This window comes from Cydia splendana, chromosome 17 (genome assembly GCF_910591565.1).
Source record: "Cydia splendana chromosome 17, ilCydSple1.2, whole genome shotgun sequence".
Classification (NCBI taxonomy): Eukaryota; Metazoa; Arthropoda; class Insecta; order Lepidoptera; family Tortricidae; genus Cydia; species Cydia splendana.
The window spans coordinates 5,554,336-5,574,725 of NC_085976.1; the positions used below are offsets into that span (position 1 = coordinate 5,554,336).

At 37.6% G+C, this 20,390-nt stretch overlaps 1 protein-coding gene and 1 long non-coding RNA gene across 2 annotated transcripts in view; one reads left to right on the plus strand and one right to left on the minus strand.

The window, feature by feature from the left end:
• The window catches only part of LOC134798737 (uncharacterized), a 432,480-nt gene that overhangs the window by 372,831 nt on the left and 39,259 nt on the right, over window positions 1-20,390 (plus strand). The gene's annotated exons all lie outside the window — the stretch shown is intronic.
• On the minus strand, window positions 6,231-19,932 carry LOC134798711 (putative odorant receptor 85d). Its single transcript, XM_063771095.1, has 7 exons — window positions 19,352-19,932; window positions 17,721-17,886; window positions 17,021-17,117; window positions 14,428-14,529; window positions 14,259-14,347; window positions 8,689-8,755; window positions 6,231-6,330 (listed from the first exon to the last, which is right to left on the minus strand). The coding sequence occupies exons 1-7, from the start codon at window positions 19,911-19,913 to the stop codon at window positions 6,265-6,267; spliced, it is 1,149 nt and encodes a 382-aa protein (XP_063627165.1). The 5' UTR covers window positions 19,914-19,932; the 3' UTR covers window positions 6,231-6,264.

A 20,390-nucleotide genomic window follows, 5' to 3' on the forward strand; every position in this document is an offset into this window, starting at 1 on the left:
TATTGTAGCAAATGTAGTGTTCTTTAAAAACGTCTAAGGAAGGTACTATCAAAAACTAGCCCTGTAGGGTTAGAATCGCCCAAAACTAAATAAAAACCGAAATTTTCGCAGGTTTTTCAATTTTTGACTAAGTTGCGTTCGGCGCTCAAGGTCACAAACTTGGATTGTTAATTGGGCAAACATCATAAATAAGTCTGCAAAAAATCAGAACTACCGGATTTGACGCAGAAGAGCCACGTTACAAAATTCTACAATTTCACTGGATTAACAAATCAATCACAAAATTCATTATAAACTACTTGGGATACATAAACATTAAACTCATTTTTAATTTTTTAAAGGATGACCCCTAGAACGGTCCGGGCCCGGGTCGGGGCGCGGGATACTTCTTTTTCTTTGACAGGTGACCCTTTCTATAGAAGGTAATCCAAGATAAGTAAGCGTTTCGTCGTATACATTTCCTAACTCCCCCCTAAACAATATAAGTCCCTAGTCGGGTTGCTTGTACCTAGACAAAAATCTATATCAGTTTCTGGCGGAAATTAAATGTGACAATATCTAAGGCAGGAATAAGTATGTAGTTTGTCAAACATTATACAGCTCCAAGAGAAAACTAGTAGTTAGAGACCCAACCCAAAGTGGGTCTGGGCCTCTAATGCGGGTTGGCGCCAGCGCGCCCTGCCCTGACTTGTGCTATTTTCTCTCATTTTTCTGCGTTCAGATTGTAGTGAGAGTGGACTTTGTCCATCTGATCCCTTCAGCGGTACTTGGGACGCCCGTATGGTCATCGACCTATAGGACGTCCCGCGTAGGCCCTTTTAGGCGCCATATTCGCTGGCATTCTCTCGAGATGACCAAGTCGTTTCGTTGTTGCGTTTCGTGAGAGATAGCGATTGGCATGTTGTCTACGGGGCCCGGTCTTAAAACTCCTGGTTTTTCCGGAAATATATTCCTTAAAAAATTAAAATTGTTCTCTTTTTTAGCCGGTAACCCTACTCTGTGGGTGGAGATCCATGTTAAAACAGCGATGACAGCTTTGTTATTTTGATCTCTGTGATTACAAAAGCAAAGACAATCAAAATGACACATCGGCAATTCACTTTTAAATGTCACTAGCAAAGTTTGGCATTAAATATTCTGTTAGCACGTCGCATTTAAAACAGACAGGTGATAGTGATGTACATAATAAATCAAACAATCAGTGTTATACAGGGTGGGTTATACAGGGTGATAAGCTTTAAAAGGCAAGACAGTTTGTCCGTCAACGAAATAATTCAATTTGTACTGTTCAAAAACGCCATGGAGGTACATACATAATATTGGAGCGAGATACACGTTATTTCATATCAACATTATAACAGATTTTTAAATTCAAATGCCACTCCATCTCTGTATGAAAATGTGTAATAAAGTCACTTTTTTCTTTTCACCGTATATCACTAAGCCGAAATTACTCACACTGTAAAAGAGCGCTAAGAAAAGGCGTATACTTACTTTAAGCAAGCTTTTTAATCCTGAGCGATGGTTATGTGATCTTATACTGCATTGCAGGAAAGATTGCGGTGCGGCTCAGGTGGCCATCCTCTTAGAACCCTCTTTGAGTAATGGCACCCGAAACTCGGAACAAGCGCGCTATCAGATCATGGCGAGTTAACGCGGTTGACATTTCTTACCCTTCTTAAGAAGTACGAAGTGCCTATCGATCTTAAGTTACACAAACTTAGGAAGGGGAAGTGGTAAATGGATTAAATTTTTAATTTTAGCGTGGTAGACTACAATAACTAGTGAATTGTGACTTTACATGCAAAATTAAGAAGTAATTTAGCGGAAAAGTAAAAGGTAAGGTAAGTAGATATTTGTTTATATTCTGAATTATAGTTAGGTAACAACAAAACGCGAGTTTAGTGACTGCGCACATAATCTCATACTAGAGATTTTGCACACATATGTATATGTATGTAGATTTAAATTTAAAAATTTAAAAAGAAACGTGTTTTAAAGACTGTATTGTTAAGTATAGGGACAGATTAAACCTGGTCTAACTGTTGGCATGTGTATTATTTTGTATTACTATGTTCTAAGAGTTTGATCTGAGGGTATTTTAAGCTATATCTGATTTAAGAAGGTTTGACATTTTTTTTATTTTAGGGACTTTATGATGCTTTTAATACCGTATAGCAAATACAGTCCGGACAAGCCTATCGAGCTGAATTTGAGACTATTTCACCGACTCTATGGTACGATTTAAAGTAACAACAGGTTAATAGGCTGCCAAAACATGTTATCTAAGTGTCCTCTTCATGACTGTTCAATTGAGCAGCTGCGGAATAAATGTGGTGAATTTTTATTTTTACATAAAAACGATTTTTCACCCCACGTTTTGGAATCCCTTCAATTTCTGATGCAAGCGTAATGACGGAGACAGCTAGAAGAATAAGCTTAAAACCAAAGCCTAACGGACATTCATGGCGTTGATCCATCGCTAGAGCGGATCGATAGAAACACTCCATGATAGTTATATTAGATGTCAAAGTCATAGTTGTCGTAAGTAGCATGCCATATTATCTAACAGGCCACCATGCACAGACCCTAAACGAAAAGAAATGCTTAGACTATGTCCAGATATTTCGCTATACGAATCAAGTGTAATTGCTGTTTACATAGTACGATTTTTTTTGTGTGATATTGTCTTGTTCGCAAACCGCAAATTTTCTTGTAGTATTTGTCAGCAGTCGTAATTGTTACTCGATAGGATTGGATAAATTTTGTCCAAACCATATGCGTTACGTCGAGGTCCCAGAACGAAATGTGTTCCTTATTAAAGCACTAATGAAACACATGTGTAATTTTGAAGTAAAAATATAATACCAAAAAAAACGGATAAGTAAAGTTGTCCCTATAATTAACAATACGGTCTTTATAATCCCGCTGAATGGAATAATTATACTGTCATTGTTTTTGATCTTTAATTAAAATACATGGGAAAAGGCCTAGCCGATCATTATAACGTATCCATAATTCTATACTAAGTCGCCGATATTGGTGCTCTATAAAAAGAGGGGGAGGGGAGGGGAAGGGACTAACGAAATTGTAGTTCTTAAAATTTGAGTTGATTATTAACTCATTTTAATTAAAGTGACGCAGAAACTAGACTAATATTTCCAAGGGAAAACTCAAACCAAAAGCTTAAAAATTTTAACAAACTTAGATTAAAGTTATCTCGATAGAAAAAATCGTGAAATCATGATTGTCTAAGTTTTATTTATTTTAATTGTATGTATATCGTTACAATGCATACAGCAGCGGTATAATTTTAGTATAAATTAGCTTGTGTCGTAGCCATGGGATATGACGAGCAAAATTTTAAACATAATTGTATTTTCAGTACATTTGATGGGATAAAAGGTAAGAACCCGGAACGGAAAACTCCATACTTGCGATGGCATTGGCAGTCGGGCGACTGCCATCGCAAGCTTCGCACAGTGAGCCTTATCTTTTGTCTCCTTCTAACTTCCTGACTTTACGCTCCCTTATAAACCTGTACTTAATGGCTGAGCTTGGATGATGTCTGCCACCCACTGACGAAACATATTTGTACCTTGGCATAAAGTTTATTTTTAAATAGGTATTAAATATGTAACACCTTTTAAGACTTTCAACAAACGTATTTAATCACATATAGAATGCCTTCTACAGCGTAAAATAACGCTAACTTTTCAAAATTCATATTCATGCTACAGGAAATATTAAGTACTATGATCGTAAATCGCGCTGGTAAAGCAGAAAACTGCAGCATACGGCCAAAGTGGGATAATGGCGAGGATATAATCATCGGCAAACGTAGGAAAATATCCCCTTAGTTATGTAGCCACGTTCAATATATTGTTGTAAATATCTATCAATGAATTATTACACTGCATATATGCGTAGAATACCTAAGAAAACTATTTACTTAACTAAATAAATATGCTAAAATGGTCATTAGAAAATTACATACCTAGCTATAAATTTTTTACATTTTGTAATACTGAATTGCCCAAATTACATATTTAGTATACATGAGACAGTTTAAATCTTTAAATCACCACGAAGGTACATTTTTTTACATACATACACGTCATCCCATTAACCCAGGGTTAAGACCAACGGGAGTGGTCATTTATCCATACAAACGTACTCCTCGTTTTCCTCCGTGGTTTTTGAAGCTAGAGCAATGATTTTTTCAACACAGATTAATATTGTCAATATCTGAGTCGGACCGTTTTGCTTTTTTTGATATTTTTGTTTTTTAAGGCGCTAGAGCCCTTCAAAAATGGCCAAAATGGCCTAATTGACTATGCTGCAATGAGAGGCGTGGCATTCAAAACTGATATCAATTAGCCAAAAAAGCAAAACGGTCCGACACAGATAATTTCATAATCATTTAGATTTCCAAATTTGGTTACGATTGGTTAAGTTTTGGAGGAGGAAACAGAGGAGTACGAAACCTCGATTTTTGAGATTTTTACGCAGGATTTTTCGCCTTGTCCTTATCGCACTACTTTTAGGTGCCGCTTCCGTTAGCGAGACGGGTATATTTACCTAAAATATTTAAAACTCAGCTCCTGTTTCGTCTTAACCGGTTAAACATGGAGTTACCATAGTTCCCAAGTAGTAGTACAATTTAACACTGGGTTAACGGTTTAACCGCTTAACCCCGGGTTAGTGGGATGATGCAAGTGGCGCTTAACTAGTTATTCGCTATTCCTAAAAAAGAGTGTATTTGTCTTGTACGAGAACTCAGTTGTTCCTCGAAGCACGCTATTATATCATTAAGCCTAAAAAAAGTTTACTCAGTCATATAAAACTGGATTTGTCTTGTACCAACACAAATAACTCAATCCACCTTATACGAGGCGCCGAGGGTTAGCTATAGTGGGCACTCACAAGTAATACTAAAGGTATACCGTTTAACAGCAAATACTATTACAATCCAACATCACTTAGTGCACCTGTGCACCTGCTATCCCTCCATACGATAATGCTAGCTAGCTTACCCACTTATCAGACACAGCTACGTGGGTAGCGCAAACGGTATCAGTCCTAGAAGCTTTGGTATCTCAGAGGCTGCCTGTTCAGTACTTTTCACTTACGCTTAGGAAGAACTGTTCCGCGCCTCCACCGGCGTCGGATGCGATACCGGTCGAGAATTAATTACTTTCGTCCCAGACGAACACGAATTATAGTGGTTCAGGCTCTGTCCGTGAGGAAGTGGCTTTGAGGTGTGTGGTCCAGGTTATTGTTTGTCCAAGCTTTATTCTACAGGGCCATTATACCACTTCATACCTACTATGTATTTTTTAACTAATCACACTACTATATTTAATTATAAACTGAAATAGATCTCATAATATGTTAAATAAAAAGTGACGAAGCCCTCCAGTAGTGACGGCCGGATTCGAACCGGCGTCTAAGCTATCCGGGCTAACGCCATGAACCCCTAAGCCACCTCGCCACAGCGGATCCGGTCCAAATTTCTCGACTGATCCGAATCCGGCCAGAACCACTGGAGGGCTTTGTCACTTTTTTTCTTTAATACATAATATAGGATATGATATGTATTTCAGTTTGTATATAATTGATTCTGTTAACGATATAGTACGACATATCATTCTCTTGCCCTTGTCCCATTCACTTGGGGTCAGCGCAGCATGTCTGTCTCTTCCACACTGTCGCCCGTCATTTCATCATTCACTTCCGTTCGTTTCATATCATCTCTCACACAGTCCATCCACCTTCCTCGGTTTTCCTCTTCTCGTACTTCCCTCCACATAATTACGTAATACAGTACGACATAATTACGTAATATGACATGTATTTCAGTTTGTAATTGATCTGTTAACGATACAGTACGACATAATTACGTAATTAATGAAGTCTCTTCACTATATAAAAATGACAAAGAAAAATATTTTTAACCGAAAGAATCAAAGGTTGCTAACAGTCCCAAAGATAGTTAGTTACCTAGGGGTTCCGGGTCTGTATATTATAATTATATGATTCCAATAGGTACCTACTCTAGGCGAAAAAAAAACGTAATAATAAGGTTCAAGTATTTTATTTGATGAATATATAATGATAGTAAATATGATGATTTTTATAGATATTATTTCACTACTTAAAAAAATATTGTGCGATTACCGTCACATAACTAATATTGAATATAATTATGCGCAGTACACTTTTTAATATTTGATAGGTGTTAACATGAATCAAAACGTGTTTCTATTGGTCTTCTGGTGAATACACTGTTCGTAGTATTGTGAAGTATGACCAGGAGCTACTGATTATCTGAAAATAAAATATTATATTTATAGACTACAATTTTATATTTTTCTCGTTTCTGTTCATAATGTATGTTTAAATTGCTCACGTGTAAGTTATTGATTATAAATTTACGTAATGGTAGTTATCCTCTAGCGACCCAGAGACCTATAAAAAGGTCTCTTGTTTCATTCTAATTCGAATCTTTGTTTTGACAAATCGAAATTCTATTTTTCTTGGCAATTTTTGACGTCTGGGCGGCTAGAGGAATAACTATTTAACTATTTATAATTTTTAATACTAGCAGACTATTTCGGGTCGCCCATAAAGTTTCCAAGTTTTAATCAAGTATTGTTTCATTATGAAATTATTCCCAGGACCCTATTTTTAGGTTTTCGTAAATGACTCGTAAAATAAGGCTCATAGCAAAATAAGTTCTAAATGTTCTTGTAAGTAGATAAATAATTGGCATAAAATTATCTACGAAAAACATGTGGAACACTTTTCTCTGGAATCAATATTTGAAACGATATTAAAGGAAGAAAGACAATCAATTCACATGTCACTTATTTTTAGTTTTTAGGGTTCCGTGCCTCAAAAGGAAAAATAACTGAACCCTTATAGGATCACTCGTGCGTCTGTCTGTCTGTCCATCTGTCACAGCCCATTTTCTCCAAAAGTACTGGACCAATTAAGTTGAAATTTGGTACACATATGTAAATTCGTGACCCAAAGACGGACATCTTACGTAAACAAATGAATTTTAAACTATGTCGTGTTACATACCAAATGAAAAAGCTCATTTTGTAAATATCAAATATATTTTTTTTGGAAATTTTAAAATAAATATTTTAGAAGTCATTTAAGAAAATAGCCATATCTCATTAAATATTGATCGTAGCGAAAAAGTGTACATAACCTTTTTTGTGGATTATTTTATGTTCAATATTTATGTATAATATTTGTTTGCAACGGGCCACCGTTTACGAGTTATTTACGAAAAACTAAAAAAAAAGTGACCTGTGAACTGATTGTAATTAATTTTCTTCCTTTAATATCGTTTTAAATATTGATCCTAGAGAAAAAAAGTTTAAGATGTTTTTGGAGAAAATTTTATGTAGATTATTTATTAATAAAACCTATTTTGCTATGGGACACCGTTTTAGTAGTTATTCAACAAACTAAAAAGGGACTTTAAAATTGATTATAATTAACTTACCTGCTGTTTTGTCTTTTTAAATATTGATCCTAGCGAAAAGTGTTCTACATGTTTCTTGTAGGTAATTTTATATTTATTATTTTTGTATAAGATTTTTTTTTGCTATGAGTCATACTTTTCAAATTATTAACGAAAAAATAAAAACAAGGAACCTTAGAATTTATTATAATTAACTTTCCCTCTTTATTATCTTTTTAAATATTGATCCCTGCGAAAAGTGTACTGAATCTTTTTTGTACAAAATGTTTTGTAGATTATTAACGTTTAACAACATTTTTTGATATTGGCCACCGTTTAAGAGTTATTTACGAAAAACTAAAAAAGGGATCTTAGAAGTGATTATCTGATTATAATTGAATTTCCCGCGTTAATATCTCTTTGAATATTGATCCTAGCGAAAAATTGTACTGAATCTTTCTTGTAGGCAATTTTATGCAGATTACTTATGTAATAGAACATTTTTTGCTATGCGCCACCGTTTAAGAATTATTTACGAAAAACTAAATAAAGGGACCTTTAATATCAAATATTTCACAACCGGTCAAGAATTCGATCAAGCAACCGGATTCAGCGGGGTCTAATTAGGTTAAAAAACCCGGTTGCCAAAAAGTAATATGATTTGCCAGTCGAAATCGATTTTATGAAAAATATGACCAGTCTATGTCTCATTTACCCCCCAATTTTTAAATTCATTTAAATAAATCACATGTGTCGCTACTGACAAAAAATGTACTACTAAAACAATTTGCAACTAATATTATAAGCAGAAGGAGTTGAAAATAGACTTCCAGTTAATCCGGTTATAATATTAGCTGAAAATTGTAGGACATTAGAGTTTTTGTTTGCCGCGACATCTATTGTCAACAAGCAGTACTGATAAATTCCGCAACTTGACGCTAGATGTCGACTACGAAATAACGCGCGTTTTGGTAAGAAACTGATGTACGGAGTTACCACCACTCTTTCTTTACTTTTATTACTCTATGGCCAGACGCACAAGTGATCCTATAAGGGTTCCGTTTTTTCCTTTTGAGGTACGGAACCCTAAAAATCAAATACCTACCGAAGATCTACGGAGTTGTCCAATATCATTACAGGTTTCTGTATTTCTCAAGACCTTTTTAAAGAACATGTTGTGAAGATAACAAGTTAACAACGATTCATACCTTAGTAAATCCTCCATAGCAAATGACAGAATATTTAAACGCAGTCAGGCGTGTAGGTTTACGAGTCCTGAAAATAAACAATTTCGGAGCGAATTAACTTGCTCAACGTAATTTAAAGCACATTAAAAAAACTATAATACGAGCTTGAAACTTAATATTTTTTAGCATTTATTATTTTACAAATGATAATAAAAAAGATGTTGCAAGATAATAAAATAAGAGATTAAATTTAATGTGCTAGCGTGGTGACTATATCCCAAGCCCCCTTGCGCATGAGAGGAGGCCTGTGCCCAGCAGTGGGACGTATATAGGCTGAAATTATTAACAACCTACGACAAGGTCCCCCGACTGCGATTGAATTGAAATATTTAAAATGCAGACGAGAGTGTTCAGGAACAGTCAAGATGATAAACCAAGATGATAAAAAAGTCTTGTTGGGTTTATTAAAAAATATTTTTTACTTTTCAGTTCACTTTAAGGAAACAGTCGTGTTTTTTAATTTTTTAATTATTTTATTTATTTAATACCTTTTAGTGACACAGATGAATTAGGTACCTTAATAAATGTAGGAGTTAGAGCCTAGCTACTGAAATATTACACAAATTTTTGGCGGGAAATGAAAAAATCTTGGGCTGGTCACACTTTGTGTACTAGAAATTATAGTTTTGATACTAGAATATATTTTTGATTATCTGTGCACACGAAAGGTACCTAAGGAAATAAGTTAAATATACGTTGACGTGCACTCAAAGTAAGCTCACATAATTTCTGTCACTATTTAAAGTACAGTCAACGACAAACACATATGTTTACGTTCCAATGTTTTGATTTTATTGATATTTTCCAGAACTTCTATTTTAATCCGTTTTTTTACACACTTGTCCTGTTTGTGACATTCAGGTATTAATAAATTTACGTACTTAATCAAAGTTATAGGCAAATGTTAGAACTATTATTACTCAAAGTATCAAAATATTAATAGAGCACCAAACCAACCTACTACATTTTTTACGATTTGTAAACATTGCAGTTTTTTGTTATACAACGCTTCACGTAGACTTCGAACATTGTCGTAATTATTTACGAGCTTATATAATAGTTTGAGGACCTCACTCGGTATAGTCATTATTAATATTATTTAAAATAAACGCCTTATAAACCGCGAACAATTTGAATGAATGACATAAATTGACAACAGACTTTTAACTTTTTTTTTAAATCATATACAATTGGTGATACAACATGGAAATATTTGTGAACAAAATTTGGCTAGCCAGACTCTAATTATGAAAATTCCTGAGGCAATTTAGCTCTTCGAGAGACTTTTTGTCATGTGGGTCGTTGATAACTTTCGTAGGATCTAGGACGCTAATTGCCAGGCCTTCTAAGTGCCTGACGCGACTTAGTGCGACGTACGCCTGACCCTTGGCAAAGATTTTGATGCCAAGATCTACGACAGCCTTGTCTAGCTTAGTTCCCTGCAGCTTGTGCACTGTCACAGCCCAGCAAAATATTTACACAGCTTTAGGAATTCCTCCGGTTTTATTAGGGTCGGAAGATACAAATTCCGCCTTCGGCGTCTGTCCATAGGTCTTAGCCTCAAGAGACACGTCTACCGCAACAATATCGTACATCAAGCATGACTGAGCCAGCTTATTGGTCATCATGTTGTTATAATCATTGACCTGCTGGGTCGTGAGAAATATGCATACGCATTCGCCATCTGCAAATTGACCGACAAGTGGGACTCGACGACGATCCAACACTTCCAGTTGCTGCATTGTAAGCTGACCGACCCGTAAACTATTAAATATGTCCACAAAAGATGTGTCATCTGCTTTCCTCATATTCTGAGGTAGCTCGCAAAAACTAAATATCGCCCACAAGTTCACCTCGGATTCCAAATTCTGCGGTTGCTTGAAGCAGTACGCACCGCCAGCCGATTTAGACACGGGAGGCAACTGCATCAGGTCTCCAAACAGTAGGATGTTAATACCGCAGAAGAAATCATCAGACATCTTCAGCTGCTGTAACCTGAGATGGACATTACGTAGTGTAGTGTATGGAACCATAGAAATCTCATCAATGATGAGCCATTGCACTCCACTCCATCTTTGCCTTTCCCGTTGGAGGCGCTCACCGGTTAAAAGACGCATCGTTTCGTTTCTGCCTTTTTCAATGGGAAGGGCAAATGTGGAGTGCAATGTAGCGCCCCCAATTAGTCTTGCAGCTACCCCAGTTGGCGCTGTAACCTTTACAGTTTTGCTGATTGAGTTGTTGGTGAGGCGATAAATCTGCTCTACTATGAGTTTGAATGTGAAAGTTTTCCCCGTACCTGCACCACCAGTGATAAAGATCCGTAAAGACTCACGATTGTGTTCTGTACGCAGTAGCTGATCAGAAACTTTTTTGAACAACTCTCGTTGTTGTATGTTCATGGAGTTAACAGCTGCTGCGTACTATAGGTCAGGCATGAAACGCACCTCAGCCTCATCGACCTCTTCTAATGCAAACCCTTCATTTTCATGCATTTGATTCAAGTCAGCAATATCACCCACATTTGCATCACCTGAAGCTGCGTTTGCGTCAGCCGCCAAATTTTCAGCAACAACGCGTGAAATTGCTTGCTGAATTTCTTGCTCCCATCTTGCCATGTATTCTGCACTACTACCCTCTTGCAGACGTCGTAGAAGTTCCGTTTTTGCGAAAAACGCCTCTTTGGCCGTATTGTGTCCCTCTTTCAGTTCTCTTTCAGAACGGAATGGGACATGCGCCGCCAGAAGAGAGTAATAATAGCCTTCAGGGTCGGAATTTGGTATATAGTACCTTGTACGCAACACAGCAGGCCGGTTTCGCTTCTTCATCTTTCCCCGGTTATCAAGCAGTGTGATTGTTCGCTGTGGTGCGCTGTCCTCAGCAGCATCCTCGTAAGCGTCGGCATCCTGGTCATCCTCGGTGTAGTTGTTACGCGTTTCTGGCTCATACCATACTGCAAACTCTCCTATGCTTAATTGTTCCAATATAAGCGGTCTAGACGTATAGCGGTCGAAAATATTTTGATACGGTTCATTGGCACCGTCATCCACCCTCAACATCCGATATCGTTCTTCCGGGACGCAGGTATTTACGAAAATTACTTTTCGTGAAGAATCACGCATTTTTTATGACATGACCGCACTGCTGCCTCACATGCTGAAACTTCCCTGTGTGTCAATATAGCGTTTTGCATAGCAAACACTTGCTTAGCCATACTGCCGCCCTTCTCCTGTACTCGCTTCATGGCATCGCGAATACTTTTTGAAACTTCTGCTGGCTCGGACTTCGATATGTACTTGGTAATATAATACGCGATTCCCGTTGCGGTGCCGCAAGGTTGAATATCTATATTACCTATCCGCATGCTCATCATACGTGGGTTGTAATTATTGATGTCCTCTTCACCTTCTTCTCTCTTAAGTATATAGAAACGGCCGTCATTTCGTATTGCCTCATCTTCTTCCAATACGAGCCCCGATGCAAATTATTTCGTCTAGTTCCACGCAACAATTTTGTTTATTGTAATAAATTTTACACATGAACATAAAATGACCCAGTAATGGGAACCATAATAGTAATGTTTAATGTAGTTTATTTTGATCGTATAATAAAATTGTATGAGACTATTATTGCTGAAAAAACGTACTTTTCAAAAACGTTGTCCAAATCGTATTGTCCTCTCCTACAGCACTGCTGCATGCATGGGCTCGAAACAAAAGTGTCAGTACATTGGCAGAGCCCTGTTGCTTTCCCTAGTAATAGCCCTTTTCACATCTGTTATAAATTATAATCCTACCCGTCAATAAAAAAATAAAAAATCGTAATTTTTTTCTTTCAGTACAAACGGTATTTCTTGTATTTCGATTTAGTTATTGCAGAGTATTAGCATATAAAATTAAATTACATTAGTATAAGCATTAAATATTAGTAATTTTTAAACTAAAACATTATTTTTGAACAAACGCGAGAACGTCAAAAAATGGTCTGACTAGACGAAAACATATCGGGGCTCGTATTCGAGATCGAGGTGCAGTAGGCCTTGAAAACCTGAACCGACAGATTTTTTTGTAGCAGGTGTGAGTGTGCTTATGCGTCTGCACCCGCAGTACCAGTTCGCGCATTTCCGGGTCCGTGTTATTATCGGGTAGAGCGCAAGATACAACTTGATCGAGAAGCGCAATCCCTTCCTCAGTATCGAATGACGGCATGTCGGCACACCACACTACCATGTGCACGTGAGGACTTCCAAGCAGCTGGAATTCGATGCGCCACCAAAAATCAACGATGGGGCGACCCAGTATGGGGTCATCTCGTCGTTTCATTTGGGTGAAAAAGGTGTTCAATTGAAGCATAAATTGTCTGCACAATGTAACCGGATACGATTCAACGAGACGAAGTTTCTTCGGGAAAGAAAGCTCTGACACTGGAGAGCCGGGACGTCCATCTGCCACCAAGAGTGCTGTCAATATGTCCGGCCAGTGCAAATCATTACACGACAAAGTTATGTAAAAATGAGGAGCTCCTAAATTACGTGCCATCGCCATTAGGTCTGTCATATGCCAGTAAGATTGCGTTCCACGTTAGCAGGTTCTGCTCCATTTTGACGCAATCTACAGCATACAGAGACATTTTGCTGGGCTTTGTAGAGCTCAACCATTGAAAGTGCGAAGAACAGGTACTCGTTTGCTTGAAACCTCTTGTCATGGCTCATAACGCGTGACTGAAAATAGTCTAGAGGCGTTATGGGGACTTGTCGCTGTTCTCTAAATCCATTTTTACGGTCCGGAAATAGTTTCACCCAAGCTTACTCTTCGGCTCTTTGTTCCCGGAGAATGCTTATAGGAGGAGCTGTTTTGCGCCTCAACTCTCGTACGGGAACGCAGCGGTCTACGTCAAAGTTAGGTAAGACTGTGGTCATTTCCGGCACATCTGTATCAATGGGCATCAGACTGTGGTTATAATTTCTCCGTCATTTAAACTTTCCAGAATATCGACTCCTATCTGATCACTCTCATTATCGTCGCAATTAATTGCAATCCCCGACGCAGGCGCGAGAGATATTTCGGTGGGAGCTACAGTGTTTTCAGGAGAAAATATTGCAGTTATAGAAAACTGCAAATTTCTTGCACTGCGCACATCCAATACGACCAACAGATGTCGATACAGTGGTTGCTCTAATGCAAACTGCATAACAATTGCAGTTCCTCTATCGCCACCTACATAACCTTTAGGCCCGCGTGAGTGTGAATCAAATAGATAGTATTCTGTGCCCCGTTTCATTATAGCTACTTAACTGCATATCCGGTCTGACAAGTAACTTAGATAAGGTAGAACTCAAATGTTACACAACACATAACTTACAATAAAAAGAAACCTAAAATTAAAACTACCTACAAAACTAAAACTAGAAAAATAAAATTAAAAAAAAAACAACCTAAAAATCTATATTTAACGAGGGCCCCTGGGGCATAGTGCCAAGGATGCTGGCAGCATTTCCTCGCTGAATCGCAAGGTAGAGGGATTAGATAGATTACCTGATCATTAGCGTCAGCAAAACTTTCTGCGTTTTCTGATCCATCTTATACCAGTCGCATAAAAACGCCGACTCGCCAACTTTAAAACTCTAAAACATGGTATGAATTAACTATTACAACACAATGTTTGTTAAGAATACTGAACAAAGTGATGGATATGATCATTTACCGCGTCAATTATTTTTTCCCCGAAAACGCTCATCATAAATAGTTGAAAGAGAACAGACACAATGAACAGCATACAGCCAGGGACATTGTTCCAATCACCTATCTGAAATTAAATAAACTTGTGAAAAAAAACATTATGATATAAATAAATATATCTGAGCACGCATATTTGTTTACGAAAATATGAATAATTTGTGTTAAACGATATGATCTACAGTTTATTAATAATAATTATTAAAAGACAAACAGGAATATAAAACTAAAACTAATTACAATTAAAATAACTAAAACTAAAAATTCAAAATACCTATCAAAATTTGGTGCCCTCGGGAGGGTGCCCAACACGCAGGCAGCGTTCCCGCGGTGGATTGCGATTGCAATTCTCTGCGCGAGAAAGCTGCCCGCGCGGGGGTCGCCCGTTGCCTCCCTCAGCCGTTTGCCGAGCGCCTTGTGGAGCATCGATATCTGTGCGCCTCTGCCCCACGAACCAAGTGTCTCGACGCCAAACGCGATGAATTCGTATTGGGCGCCGAGACAGCTGTATTTGGCTACCTTTTGACGCTCCCGAGTGTCCGCCGCTGCGCCAGCACGCCTGCTGGTCGATGGAACGTAGGACGCCGCTAGCGTGTCAGCGCAAGTGGCGTCCCATACCAATGCACGACCCATCTTCCAGGGAATCAATGACATCCCGTCAGGGCGCTTTCCGTGGGCTTTACTATTTGGGGAACGCCGGCACTGACGAGCGCCCTTCTCAGGATGTCATTGAGGGCGGAATGGCGAGACAGGCGGCCGGCACCCGTAGAGCAGGCGAGCCCGTGGTGACCGAGGCTATCTACTTGGGATCCAAAAGAAGCGCAGTTGTGGTCGGCACAGAGAGCAACTCCTAGCCGGAGACCGGCGGCTATGCGAGCGTTACATTCAATGACTTAAAAATATACAGATCTTTAAAGAAAAGCTCAGTTTGTCAAATTTATTACGAGCTTTCACGAAAACTTAAAATGTATTATTAGTCAATAAAATATACAGTGTGTAAATCCAATACCGGCAATAAATTAAATCAGATATAGAATAATTCTATAGTTAAATTATTCATCCGTGCAATCATTAATTAATTATTGAAAATTTACCGAGCAGCAATGTACTGCAAACATTACGAGTCAAACTGTCAACAAGCGTTGAAATTTACTAAGAAAAGCTCGTATCTCTTAACTTGTACATTGCGGACCAAATAATTTTGTATGGATTAGGTATTTTCATTGTATTTTTGAGCAAATTTTATCTCAACTCAATAATAGGTATACTTCTTAGGTCCTATGCTAACCACCGTTTAAATATTTATCCGTATTGGATTTACATACGGTAATAGGTATTATTCAAAGCAGTATTATATGTGGATGTAACTTTCAATCCGGAGGAAGCGGGTTCTAACTCCGATGAATGTTTTCAAAAACCTACGAAATAGCATTCGATATTCACAGTTGCTACTTTGTATAGTACGGTTACCATCAGTTTGTCACTGACATAAACGCCGTCGAGTACGTAATTTACTTTCTATACGTCCCGTTTGCACTAATATGCGAGTGCGAGCGAGATGTATAGAAAGTAAATTACGTTCTCGACGGCGTTTATGTCAGTGACAAACTGATGGTAACCGTATAGGAGAACATCGCGGGGAAACTGGAGTAATCTTCAATTCTTGGTAAATATTTCATTATGCACGTCTGCTGTTTTCTGGACATGAATCGCTTAAGGTAGTTAAACCTCAACACGAAATAATGTTGTCAAAATTACTATTACTACACCTTATAAAACAAAGTCCCCCCGCCGCGTCCGTCTGTGTGTTTGTATGTTTGTTCGCGATAAACTCAAAAACTTCTGAACGGATTTTCATGCGGTTACATTTCACTTATCATTAGAGTGATTTTCTAGGTGTATAATTTGTTAACCCGTGCGAAGCCGGGGCGGGTAGCTAGTTTATTTTATATGTAACTCATTCGTCCAATATAATCTGTTTGGTGATCTACTCAAGTTTGGTAGGTATCGATATTGCTTCCTGGACTATTCTTAGAAAGTAAATTAATTATTTTATTAATTAGTAATTAAATAAAGCTATATCTAATATTAATTAGTTCATCTTTCCTAGAACTATGTAAGTACGCTATATTTATTATTACAAAATCAGACAAAGCCGCGATGACGGTACGCTTTGAAGTACCTGCTAACAATATTCTAGTTTGTACCTAATTAAACTTTGTTTAACGTTAGTTAAGAAGGTGTACTTGAAATTTAAAAATTACCAGGACCAAGAAAACCACAGGAATACTTAATTAATGTCATTAACGGGTCTAAATTGACATTATAAACTCCGAAATTAAAAACTCCGCTAATGACATTAATTATGTGTACAAAACGCGAGAGTTTTGTACACACGTTTTTTGTAGAGTTTTGGCAAAGGCCGGGATAACGCTAGGTAGAAGAATAAGAAGAAACGCGAGGGTTTAAAGACTTTAGAGTGTTACAGGAATACTTTTTTCCTTAGTTAAATTATTTTTTCTGACAAAACGTTATAAAGTAATATGTTTTATTATTTTTACCATTAAGTTGAACCCAAGAACGCATATTTGTACCGATCCCACCAGTACGTTGAAAAAATTAGGTAATGTAAAGATATCCTCCAAATCTTCCGCTAATCTGAAATAACTCGCACATTGATTAAAATAATAAATATATAAATAGGTATTTTTATATTTATGTATTTTGTAGACGGCCAACTACAGAACATACATTTAGGATGTTTTAGGGTTCCGTACCTCAAAAGGAAAAAACGGAACCCTTATAGGATCACTCGTGCGTCTGTCTGTCTGTCCGACTGTCACAGCCTATTTCCTCGGAAAGTACTGGACCAATTAAGATGAAATTTGGTACACATATGTAAATTAGTGACCCAAAGATGGACATGTAACGTAAACAAATGTATTTTAAACTTGGGGTCACTTTTGGGGGGTAACTGAGAAAGTTAAAAAATAAAGTTTCTCAAACTATATCGTGTTACATAAAAAATGACCATTCCCCCTCTTTATCTCCGAAACGACTGGGTCTAAAATTTAGAAATAAATACACAAAATAGTTCTTTACCTATAGATGACAGGAAAACCTACTAGAAATGTGCAGTTAAGCGTGAGTCGGACTTAATGTACGGAACCCTTGAAACGCGAGTCCGACTCGCACTTGGCCGGTTTTTTAGACATTCCGTCTATAAAATAAAAGAAGTACTTAGGTATTAAGTTTACTCACTCAAGAACATTTTGATGTTTTTTTATTATCTGTTCTAACATATCACCTGTAGGTTGGTTTAGACATATTATTTCGTTGCTTAGGACAGCGAAGATTGTGCATACATAAGACGTCAAAGTAAAGTACACTGCATCCACGGCAGTGAAATATAATACACATATGAAACCTAAAAATCAAACCTGTATTAAAAATCATTATTGAAATAGGTAGGTAGGTATGTTATGAAACAAGAGTGGAAAAAAACATTATACCTATGTAGTCTGTATCTTTATGTATTTAAATAAAAGTAAACAAACAATTTGCACATTTTCGGGTAGTTGGGCCATTTTATTTAAAGTTGTCCCCTACAAAATTAAACTTAAACTTTTTAAACTTTTTTTTTTCAAAATTGGGATTTTTTATGTTATTTCTACTCATAATCACGAGCTCTTTCTATCCTAACGCTTCAAGTGGCGCCACCGAAAACGCGAAAAGTAGTCAAGTGGCGGGGCCCGGTGGGTGGTCAGCGCAGATTAAGAAAATTTTACAAAGTCGTCGATTAAGCTTTTCTATGTTTGAAAGTATATTAAATCACATATTGTTAGAATCAGCGTTATATATGCTATTTGAATATAGCAATTAAATTATTCTAATGTTTATACATTTGACCAGACGTAATGAAACTCCGGAAGAATGACAGTTTTCCAGGTTCCTTAAAAAATGACTACCACCATCAAACTAATTGATTATTGGAGGTAATTGCTATTTAATTACCAAAGGAAGACTTTTATCTTTAAGATTAAATGAATAAAAAAGACCTAAGATACAATTTCTTTTACAAAACAACCTCTTAAAAAACGAGACTGACCTCGGACTAGGCGGTCGCTCCCGAATCAATGGTCCTCACCAACAAATTTTATACCAAGTGTTTTATGTGTTTCTTATGGTATGCTATCCTTCTCTAACTCGCTACCTAATGTTGGGCGCTAGAAGAGCGTAACTATACTTAAATGCGGTCAATTTCACCTCTAAATACGTCAACACCTCACTAACCACTCACTGGTGGATGACAGTTTACTGGTTTTCGCATCGACCATTCACGGGTTGACCGCCACTTGAAGGGCTAATAGGAGAAAAAAAGTGTCCCAAGGTTTTCTTCCCATTCCGTTTCCATTTTTTCATAGACTTTGTATGGCGGTTTCGGAATGGAAAGATCGAAAAATGTATGGAAATCTTGGGACACTTTTTTTCTCCTATTAGGATCAAAAGAGCTCATGATTCTGAGTAGAAATAACATAAAAAAATCCCAATTTTGAAAAAAAAGTGTAGGGGACAACTTTAAATAAAATGGCCCAGTTATAACATTTATTGGTTAACCGACCAATTACAAAACCGCCTGGATCAGTCGCTGAACGACCTTTGACTTAACCTACATTACTTGATCGTCATGTTTTCTTCTACCCCAACTGGCTTAAGGAACCATTTGAGACTAGATTTTGTTTACTTTTATTAAGGTACATAAATATACAGAGTTATAGATGCGATCGATTTACAACCGGACGTTCTGGAAATCTTCAAGGAAGAAAGCGGACATCTATCGTTTATCGTGATGAAGAAAGGTAATAAATGCGTGAATTGTTAGTTATCCTTACCACATATTACTGAAAATACATAAACAAATGTCCACGCCGGCCACGTTTCGGTAGAGAATGGCACAATGACAGCGTAAGGCAAGATAAAAATCTCTTCATTCGTTGTAAGGTAATGATACAAAATATAGAATGGCGTTGAAAAGTTATACACGCAAATCAGCACGGCGTTTAGGACGAAATAGTAATTGATGAGAGTTCTCAACAAATTTATGTCAGGACTCACTATGTCCGACTTAATAGGGTCGCTCAAGTTTTCTGTACTAAGCCTTTCCAGTTTGTCAGCCAAAGAGAAAACTGTTTCTTTCTTCCATGCCAAAGCAGCTATTTTCAAAAGTGATAAGATGGCGACACAGATGCACGGAGCTAGGCCAGTCAATTCGAGGAAATTTTCCGGTGCCATATTAACGATAAAGAACACAACTTCTGATGAGACCATTGTAAAAACCATGGCGTAAAAGATGTAAAACGTCACCCCAGTCCTTGATTTATCTTCCTGGATGCCCATGACTGACAAGTTGATCCTGATTTGCCGGAACACATCGTCGAATGTGGGGGTACTCATGGCGATGCCGCCTTCGTAATGAAGCTATTGACTGTTAAAGACACTTCATTCGCTTATTTAAGCTGTTTACTCGTAGGGTGGACAAATCAATCACAAAATTCATTGTAAACTACTTGGGATTAGGGAATGCAATACCGGGATACCAGGATCCCGAAATACCGGGATCCCGCATGCAATTTGCGGGATTAATCCCGCACGTAAATTAAGCGGGATTAATCCCGCACGTAAATTAAGCGGGATCCCGCCGAATTTGTCTATTTATTTCATCACACTTGCTCGTAAAAGGTGTTATTCGTAGGGGACGCGGTCCGTGGGTAAATCCTAAATCTGAACCCAGGGCTATCATGTAGGTACACTAGGTACGTCCGAAATTAGGCAGAAGTTTTATTTTTTTCCCTCTTTTGTCCTCACTGGTGTGATGATAAACATTGTGTGTGCCACGGCGGGCGGTACAGGAATTATGAACTCGTGTTAATT